The sequence below is a fragment of the Lotus japonicus genome, chromosome 1 (assembly GCF_012489685.1).
Source record: "Lotus japonicus ecotype B-129 chromosome 1, LjGifu_v1.2".
In the NCBI taxonomy this organism is placed as follows: domain Eukaryota; kingdom Viridiplantae; phylum Streptophyta; class Magnoliopsida; order Fabales; family Fabaceae; genus Lotus; species Lotus japonicus.
Window position 1 is genome coordinate 8,906,621 of NC_080041.1, and position 9,778 is coordinate 8,916,398.

The 9,778-nt window shown below is 36.1% G+C and overlaps 2 protein-coding genes across 5 annotated transcripts; both read right to left on the reverse strand.

The window, feature by feature from the left end:
• Nucleotides 1-1,596: 1,596 nt before the first annotated feature.
• Nucleotides 1,597-6,256, reverse strand: LOC130717202 (probable serine/threonine-protein kinase At1g09600; the record flags this gene model as incomplete). Its single annotated transcript, XM_057567372.1, has 6 exons — nt 1,597-1,990; nt 2,533-2,991; nt 3,814-3,928; nt 4,448-4,548; nt 5,424-5,651; nt 6,083-6,256. Coding segments are annotated over 6 exons (1,263 nt in total), but the record flags the coding sequence as incomplete, so codon positions are not given.
• LOC130733461 (transmembrane E3 ubiquitin-protein ligase FLY1-like) lies at nt 6,154-9,372 on the reverse strand. 4 transcript variants are annotated; one of them, XM_057585646.1, is made up of 4 exons: nt 8,811-9,372; nt 7,333-7,405; nt 6,570-6,697; nt 6,154-6,292 (listed from the first exon to the last, which is right to left on the reverse strand). In XM_057585646.1, exons 1-4 carry the CDS (start codon nt 8,985-8,987, stop codon nt 6,263-6,265), a joined length of 408 nt encoding a protein of 135 aa, XP_057441629.1. In that variant the 5' UTR covers nt 8,988-9,372; the 3' UTR covers nt 6,154-6,262. The 4 variants fall into 4 exon arrangements, with proteins under 4 accessions (XP_057441629.1, XP_057441630.1, XP_057441632.1 ...); XM_057585647.1 differs by having other exon boundaries at nt 6,221-6,357; XM_057585649.1 differs by having other exon boundaries at nt 6,224-6,362; nt 8,811-9,371.
• Between the last annotated feature and the right edge of the window lie 406 nt (nt 9,373-9,778).

A 9,778-nucleotide genomic window follows, 5' to 3' on the forward strand; every position in this document is an offset into this window, starting at 1 on the left:
TAACTGTCGTTTGCATTTTTGGTTTTCCGTTATCTTTCTGTTAGAAATCTAATGGTTTTTTGGAAAAAAAAAAAGTTAAAAAATTAAAAACCCAGAACTGGCTTCATCTTCTAACATCTTCATCATCATCTTCAACCTAAAACCCAGAAAAATTAAGAAAATAAAAAACTCATCTCCTCAAACTCATTCATCATCTAACACTTTACAGAAAAGAAAAACATAGGGTTTTATAAAACCCAGAAAGAACAATGTCAAATTCTCACAAATTGCTCAAAAAAATCACACGAAATTTCAGAATGGAAAGATTAGCAAGAGAAACAGAAAGGGGAAGAGGAAAGACAGTGACTTGTGCAGGAATGTGAAGAGGAAGAAGAAACGAGTGGGGGTGAGAGAGATCTGAGAAAGAAGCAGTAACAAGAGGGATATACGAGTGAGAGTGACTACGTCGAGATCGCGAAGCTTGGTGCTACGGTGGCTGCTCCTCCGTCGGAATTTTTCCCATTGGTGATGGATCTCGATCTGGGTTTTTGTTGTTGATTTGGGTTTGGGAGATTTATTTTCTTGGTTCATGTAATACTAGGATAGGATGTTGATTATCGATGGAAGGGAAGAAAAGGGATTTATTCAAGAAATTGGAATACGAAAATTGAGCATCACAATTCAAGGGAAAAGGAGTGTAAGGATGAAGGACGTGTGTGTTGTTGATGATGGATGCTGGGTTCAATTCAGATTAATTGGGATTTAGAGGCATAAAATGAGTGGCGAGCAATTTTTGGGTAAGAAAGTGAGGGAGGGGTTCCAGAGAGAGTGGAGAAAAGAAAAAGATAATGATGGTGTGTTAGTTTTTCAAGAATATGAGCTTTTCCCTTCACACACAGTGGGCACTATCTTTCTTTTTAAAATTAAATGTGAGAGCGTAAGAAACGATATGGATCTTTCAAGTGATTTTTGGGTTAGAGTTTTTTGGATTTTGGTCTTTCTTTCCCTTTATTTTTTGTTTTGATAATGAAGATGAAGGTGGAATTGTTGAGGTTGAAAGGGGGTGGTTCTGGATTTTTCAGTTTTGAAGATGAAGCACATGATGAAGATAATAGTTATGGAAGAATGTTTGAAGAAGTGGATAAATATTTCTGGAAAATCCAGAAACTGTTAAATCTTAAACGGAATTGGACGGAAAACCAAAAGTGCAAACGGCAGTAAACGTGGAGGATGAAAAGTGCTAATTGTTTTTGTTAAGGACCAAAATCGCACGATTGGTATAAGTGGGGGACCAAAAGTGCAATTAAGCCTTCCCTTTTTTGTTAACCAAACTGAGAAGGAAGGTAGGAACTGTTTTATACTTTCAATATCGGTACTATTCTTCGTTTCTGTGCCATAAAACTTGGCATTCTTTCTTTCTTCTTTGCTGATGCTTGTGTTCTGATTTCTCTTTCTTGGGGGAAAATCTTAATGACACTATTACAGCCTACACAAAAACTATTTTCATAATAATACATCCATCTTTTTTTTCTTCTGCTTTTTCTCCTTGTATAACACCAAAGAACATAAACTACCATGCTTATATAAATCTAAAGGTGAAACATGAGTGAAGGAACATGATAAATTAAATTGCTTATATTTTTTTTATATATAAGGGTAAAAAGGAGCAGAAGCAACATAAAATTCTTCTTCTAGAGCCTGCAATTTACATGACATATACTACAGTAAGAGTAAATGCACTCTTCTTCCTCTCCCCACTTGTTTTGAGAGATAAATAAATACTGTTCATAAAAATATGTAAGCAGATATGCTTAAAGTAGCTTGACTACTTTCTCTGTGCACGAACTTTCTCACCTTTTGTTCTTGATTTGTCGATTCTGGCTCGTCTTGAAAACTCCTGAATCTTTCTATCATGCTCTTTGAGCATCTGATCCATATTGTTCGACGAAACGAGTAACGGACCTGACATGTATATCTTGTTTCCTCCAGACGCACTGGATCCACGCCCATCCTGAAATAGAGCCCCATATCAAGACTCAAGCAAAGTATAAACCACGTTTGGGTTTCGGAGTCAATTAATGTATAATCAGCAACCTCTAAATGTTTCACAAGTAATGGGGTTGAGTAATTCTATTATAAAGACCACAAATTTTTAAAAAAGTGTAACAAATCGAGGAAAGAAAAATCATCATTTAACAACATTAGCGGGATTCGAATAATGTTCTCTTGTTCCTATATAAGAGTGTCCTATTAGAAAAACAAAGATGCACATAGTTTTGAATATAACTTGTAGACTTGGCAACCCATCAGAGTTGATCGGATTAAGATTTCCTCATGTCACATGACAGTGTCACGTGAAACTTTGTGTCTATATCTCTCTTCATAATATTCAGAGGGTCATGTTTGTGCTTATATATCTCAAACATGATGGTCATGTGATAGGAGAGGATCCAAATCCTTATTGATACCAAGGGAAGGCTTTTACTACCAAATATTGAGAATCAAGTAAAAAAAAACAAGAAATTTATAACAATAATAATAGTAATAACTAACCGGAGTTGATTTTTCAGCGGGGACCCTCCGATTGTCAATTTGACTTTGATCAACAATCCGTTTTTGATCGTGCCTTCTTCGTGACTCTGATCCACTAGTTGCCTCCACGGATTTTCTTACTTCAACTGGTTTTCTGTGGTGCAAGTGAGCTGGTTTTTCCCCCTGATCTTCAGGCAATGAAGTCCTAGATGCCACAAGCCCAGATAGTTTCGATAGGTTCACTCTGTTCGAAACTGGAGGTCCATCATCAACTTCCTTTGCACCCTTTGCCCAGCCATAACCAGGAACCAAAGGACCTGAATGTGAAGGCCTCTTGAAAAGATGCCCAGATGAATTATTTCCCATTTCTTTAACATCTTCTGACTGTTTGTGGGCGACACCCAGAAACCCAGACACAGGTCCTCTATGAGGGTAGGACAATTCACTCCGGTGATTTGAGCTGGAATGACGTTGCGCTTGCTGCAACATACAACAATAAGATTAGCTGACAAGTAGGAGTAGAAAGAACATAATTGAAAGGACCGCCACTAGAATAGTTAAGAATTTAATATATGGGGATTCATTCATGTAAAGCATGCCAGAAGATTAAGAAAAAGTAGTGTATAAATGACCAACAATACAGACTGCAAATTCTATCTTGTTTAGGACTAACAGGTATTTTTTCTTTATTTGTCTACGAGGAGTGCTAGCAACACTCACTCATTGATTGGTTGAAATTTATGCATGCCCAACTAAATTTGATGTGGGGCCCATATTTTTAGTGGACCCAACATAAATTTCAACCAATCAATGAGAGTGTTGGGAAGAGTTTTAAAATAAGTATTGCTATCATTTTTCATTTGTCTAATAAAGGTATCCTCCACAGGAAGCAATCTTGTTTCAACTTTCAAGTCCGTTGATTCTCTTTTTCCTCGTGACTAAAAAAGAGGGGAGGTTCCATTAGACTCAGATTATTTGCAAGTTGTAACCTACAACTCTAACAGGTTAAGGAGTTCTAACACAATCACATAATAATTAGCATGGGCTAAGTCTTACCCCAAAGAACTGATAAGCAATGGCATAAGAACTGGTGATTATCAAATAGATAAGTTTCTTACATTTCACAAAAATCCAAACTCCACCCAAAAATGCTGAACAATTTACTAGCCGATTCAAAACACAGCGAAGTATAAACACTTCCTTCTATTTTCCACCAATTTCAGGGTCACTGCACTAAATGGTAATATGGTATCTAGACAACATCAAATAGAAGCAGGCCTGCAATAAACCTTGTTGAATTACCTGTATTGATGCGCCTATGTCAACATTGCCTTTTGTTGTGACATGGGCCCTAGGTCCTTTTTCTTGTCTAACCCCTGAGCCAACCTTTTGCTCCCTTTCACCAACAGCTCCTTGCCTGAGACGATAAAAAGGAATGAATAAATATTATTATCTTATAAAAATAGGCTTATACAAAAAGGCACCCTTTTGCCACAAATGGATGAATCAAGTAGCACAGACAGCATAGCCAACAGTCCTGATGAAACAAATAAAAGCATATAGCTGTGGTTGCATTGCAATATGTTTTAGAAGGCTCAATATAGCTGTGTCTTTGAGGCTGTGCAAGCCTTCAACCACCAATGGTATACTATTTCTCATACTATATATAAGTATATAGGAGTTCCAATGAGTTATGCTTTCTTCATGGCAGAGATGTCAACATTCAAAATTCAAATTTTGTTACAGTTTGATTTCATTCTAAATATTGAAGCCACATAATCAATTTGAGTACACAAATTGTTTAGATTAAGCCATGTAATTTGCATTACTAATTACATATTTCATTCTAAATATTGAAGCCACTATCATAATACTAATTAGTTAAAATATAATTTTTTTTTCCACAACTCAAAAAGAATCAACCTAAACAAGGTACCTTCTGGTTGATTCATCCCGCAATTTAGAGTCAATCTCCTTGCTGGGAGGATATTTTGGTAAACTTGATGGATCACAAGGGAGAGGCTCTGATGTAAAGAACTGCCAATACATGAGGAAAATTTCAAAATGGAGATTAGCAAGGAAAAAGGTTCCTAAATAATCACGTATGAAGATTTTGTTAGAAATACAATTATTATTTCATACTTCATTATGTAGCAGTACAGTGACAAATATATCTCTTTTTTTTCTTTTATTCGCAAGTTACAAATAAAGCTCTGGTAAGTTCTGAATTCATGATTTCATAACCACCTTGTAATGAAAGGTAAGAAGGTGCTAAGCATAGAAGGAAAAAGAAAAATAACAATATGGCTTTTGAAGAGCAAAAAAATATACATATCTGCAGTGACACGTAAATAAAGAAAAACTATCATTTTCCAAAAAAAAGTGCAGTAGGATAGATACATCAATCAATGCCATAGGGCTCTATGAAAAGCATGTAAAGAAAGAATAACAACCAAAGTTTTCCTACTAGGTGAAGTCGGCTGGCTATATGAATCAAACAACACCATAATGTCTTATCATGAATCATGTCTAATGATAGACCATTATATGTTGTCTAATGTAACCATTTAAATAAAGAACATTAAATGCCTGCGATTTGGCTATTTCCAGTGTAAGGAAATCCTTATTTGTCTAATCACAAATTGAGAATTTATGTGACTAGAGTATAATCATTTATTCAATGTCAAAGAAACATTAGCCACAGCTTTCTATGCATCTATGCATCCCTTGACCTGCCGACTATAGTACAACGATATAATGGAATGAACAATATGGAGAGCTTCACTGCGCAGGTATGGACAACTAAGAGATGAGAAAATGATCTTTCCAATACACTAGATTACATAAGAGAAGAATGTAGCTCAATCTCAATCAGATTATATAATTATATTCTGGAGCCATAAACGCTGTACCTCGCTTTTCAGAGCAGCAGCTGCTGTTCCTCTTTGTGCTGGATCTACAGAAAGTAGGGTCTCTATAAGCTTAACAGCAGTAGATGGGTATTCCTTAAATGTCTCAGTAATACATCGCCTATAATGGTGTGGAGGCTTGAATACAGTTGAATGTGGCAACCGCGATTTAAGCCAATAGTCGTCAGATGGTGAGCCACAGAGTTTAAAAATCCGATGCAACTGCTCAACCTACAAGGAGCTAATATTAATCTTCAGGTGTACACCTCTTGTAAAAGAAGCAGACAAGTTGGACTCACCCAGCAAAAGTTATAGTTATAACTAATATCAAGAAATAATGTGCATGTTTGGATAAATGGTAGAAAAATACGGTGAAGACAAAATCATGGTGGACAGAAGCAAAAGCTAAGAGAAGTTGCTTTTATCCACCATATTTTGGCTTATTGTGATTTTCTATTGTGTATCCAAACATGCACAATATCATTTTCATCGTGTGATTGCAGTCCAAAAATAATCCTTCCTTTATTATTCTTGAAATAAGAAATTTCTGAATTTCTGTAGACCTAAATTATTGAAATTAATGGGTATATCCCATAAAATATGAAGATATCATATCATCAAATTCAAATACTAGTCAAGTAGTGAAGTATTTATGGTCATACCTCTGTTTTGCCCGGCAAAATGGGTCTGCCAGCATATAGTTCCCCCAGTATGCAACCAGTGCTCCATAAATCTACTGCAACCCCATAACGATTAGCTCCGAGTAGAAGTTCAGGTGGTCTATACCACAGAGTTACTACACGGCTTGTCAACGGAATACTTATGTGATATGTGAGTTCCTATCAATGGACTTGGGTCGTCTGCATTAATTTCTTGGCATCGAGGGGGCTCAATCAAAGTCAGGCGTTGTATATCGAGATTGCAAGTTTCAATGTAACTTCACTAAATCAAAAGAACTACTGAATTCAGCTATATTTCCAATAAATATTCAGGATGTCAATATAAATATATAAAAATAAACCACTCTATTAAGCTAAAACCTTGGAGCATCAGAAGCTAAGGTAATTTTAATAGAACAAATAAGAAACTGCATCATATATGAAAGCTGACTTCCTTCTAAAACTAGCTATACAGTTAAATATTTCTCACCTGCACATAATGTACACCAGTTATCTTTGTGGGCGTACTGACTAATTCAATTACAGAATTTCCATTTATTTTTCTGATTTCTGAAAATCTGGAAGAGCCGTTTGTGGTATCTAAAAACTTCCAAGTCCCTGCACTCAAGGAGAGCAACATACATCATCAAACTCTGTCGAACTTACAAAGTCGATCAACAATAAATTAGCGGACAAAGTTCATTAGAAGATAAGACTTGCTCATTTACAAATGAAGCATGTTTTGATAATTGCACAAAATTTCTTTTAACATTAAATTATTAGTATTTAGACCAAATGCCATAAGTTCATAGTTAATTCATGGGAGCAAATAGCCCTAATCTACCACCCGGATGATGCTCCCTTGCCATTATATTCTCTTCCAGTGGTAATCATTTAAGAATGCTCAATAACTTAAGCAAAGGTAAGAAGCATAGCAACATATTTTATCCTCAAGACATTTTGATTGATGAAAAGCATTAATCATTCAAAAATTCAAGTAGCCATAGAAAAAATAATTCTCAATTGATAATATTATATAGCAGTAACTTTGTGATCATTCACATTAAATTTATTACCCTATCATACAATCACTCATTCAGAAATTCATCAAACCATACATGAAACAGATGCTCAGCAATAAAAAAATACACCCAACTATGCAACCGGTTGCATTGAACATTTGCATAGCATACCAAACCATATGTCGAAGTCGTCAACATAAATTTACACTTCTGTAATTAAACAATACCAACCTCTATAAGTTCCGGTTATGTTCCATTGTGAAAATGGACCTACGTCACTTTCATCTTTTCCTGCAAAAATCCACTGAAAAAAAAAAAAGCAATGCCAAAATGAGTAAATGAATGTATGTTGCCACCAACATTGAAATGTAAGTTTAGCGATAAGTCACAATGTTTAGGCAAGTCAAATGACAGAAAATGCTCAAATGAAATCGTTGGAGGAATGTGAAAGGTCTAGCAACTAAATCACATAACAAAATAAAATGTCCCTAAAACAATAACTTCATTTGAGGATTCAATATGTTTGAGCAATTTCAGCAAACAAGTTTTGCAAATACAGCTAGGCTAGGGGTGTTCATAGGAAGGGTTATGTTTGTCCCTCATCCAGCCCTACAGTTTGATTGCTCAATTCTTTAAACCCAAACCTGAACCTAGATTTAAAGGAACCCAATGATCTAAGGTCTAATTAAGATTGAGCCTAAGTAAGACGGAACCGAGCTCACTAGAGGTATAAGCTAAAGGAAATTGAATGGTCAAACAAAATCAAATAATATATACAGAATACAGGTCTAATTTAAAACAACAAATGGAGGGATGTTGAACTTAAAACTCTCAGTAAAAGGGTAAAATTGGGTTAGATTAGTCAGGGCCCGTCCCTGACCAACATTGGTTATAAAATGACTAAATGAGACAGTGCTTTAATCCTTTTTTTGGTAGAAAAGGAGCAAATCCGACCCACAATTAGTTTGGATCAAGTTGGGTCAAATAGTAAGGGCCAAGTTGGGTCAAATAGTTCACCCTAGTGTGCAACTTAAAAAATTGGAAGAAAAAATCATTAATTGTCTGAAATTCCAAGCACTTTCAGAGTCATACATGAAAGATAACACATAAGCATGTTAAGATAGTGAAAATTGGTCAATCGTCATGCGGGCTTGTGGAAATTCTCGACCCTCAAGCACTTTCCGAGTTAAACATGAAACATAAATTCAAATGTATAGTAGCTCTTGGTTAAGATGGGAGTAAGAAACCTCTCCAAATAGAACTAAGTGCACTTTGAGATGCAATTCTACTACGTATATACCACTACTAATTTCTTAATCCACTAGCCTCATCAAGCAAATTAAGGGTTGACTTGAATAGGTACCTCTTCTAGACATTCTAAGCAAACTAACTTAACATCCATCCCTCCTCAACCTATGTGCAAACGCCTTTACCCCTTTCTGCAAACCACATTGTTCTGTTCATTCCAACAAATTCCCACATTTAAGAGCAGATTACCCTTCAAGCAACTCCTCACAGCTTAATTAATCAAAAATTAAACTGAGAGCAAGAAACAATCAATACTAATGTCAAAACATTACCAAAATTATGAGAATCATGTTCAAATTTACAACCTTCATCCACAATCAAGAAAATGCAATAAAACAAAGCAGCAGAAACAACAATTAAAACAGTGAGAGCTGAAATTAACTACAAGTCCATGAACAAACCTCATCACCCCACGAGTTAGTTCTGTCCCTCAATGGTCTCAGACCCACCACAGGACTAACAAACAACAGAAACACCCACCACCACTTCAACAAAATCCTCAACTCCCACCTCTTAACCAACGAAAGCTCCAACCTCTGAGCCTCAACCTCAACCATATCAAACCCCAAACACACCATGCCTCAGAAGAATTTCAAGAACCCAGTTTCCAGTTCCAGGAGCTGATCACAGTGAATCCAACAGAAGAATCCAAGACCCATCACCAGAAATAGCAAAAGGGTTGCTTCAGAATGAGTCAAACAAGAGAATCGCTGAGTCACAATAACGATTCACAGAGGTTCATCAGATAGTGAAAGCACAACGACTTGAAGACAAAATTGGCTTCAACCGCACGGTATTTTTCCACCAAATGATTCTGATTACAGGTAATATTTGTGAAAACTGAAAAAGATTGTATTTTTATTATCGGAGGGGGAAATTATTTCTGGGTTTTGCAGGGGAAAGAGCGGTGGTTGACGAAGGTGGGCTGTAAGCCTGTAACTGTGGTGTGGAAGAGTCATGCTTATGCTGTCTGGCTCTGGTCTTCTTCTACAGCAGGGATGTGTTATCATGTACGCGCTCTATGGGAGGTGTCTACACGCGCCATCAAAACTAAATACCCTACGGAAAGTACACTCACCTCCCTCAAGGTTTGTTAGAATTACACTCCAGCCCATTCTAATCTAAAATCTACACTCCACTCCATTTTATATAAAGGCAAATTTAGTGACGAAAAATATTCTTCATTAATAATTAGTTATTATTTAAATTGTTAATCAATAATTTCAAAAAATATTTTCAATATAATCCAATAAATTTAAAAATGAAAACATCACAGTCCTCCTCATTCTCTCAATCGTGTTCTTCTTCCGTAAATTCACAATGCAAATTCTGCAATAGCACATCTGACCGGTTGACAAAGCATATCTCG

Coding starts and splice junctions, on each gene's coding strand:
- LOC130733461 (XM_057585646.1), bottom strand. CDS start 8,987: ATGGTGTGTTTGGGGTTTGATATGGTTGAGGTTGAGGCTCAGAGGTTG. Junction 7,406..8,810: donor CTAACTCGTGGGGTGATGAG/GTTTGTTCATGG, acceptor TTTTTTTTTCAG/TGGATTTTTGCAGGAAAAGA. Junction 6,293..6,569: donor CTGGTGTACATTATGTGCAG/GTGAGAAATATT, acceptor CTCGATGCCAAG/AAATTAATGCAGACGACCCA.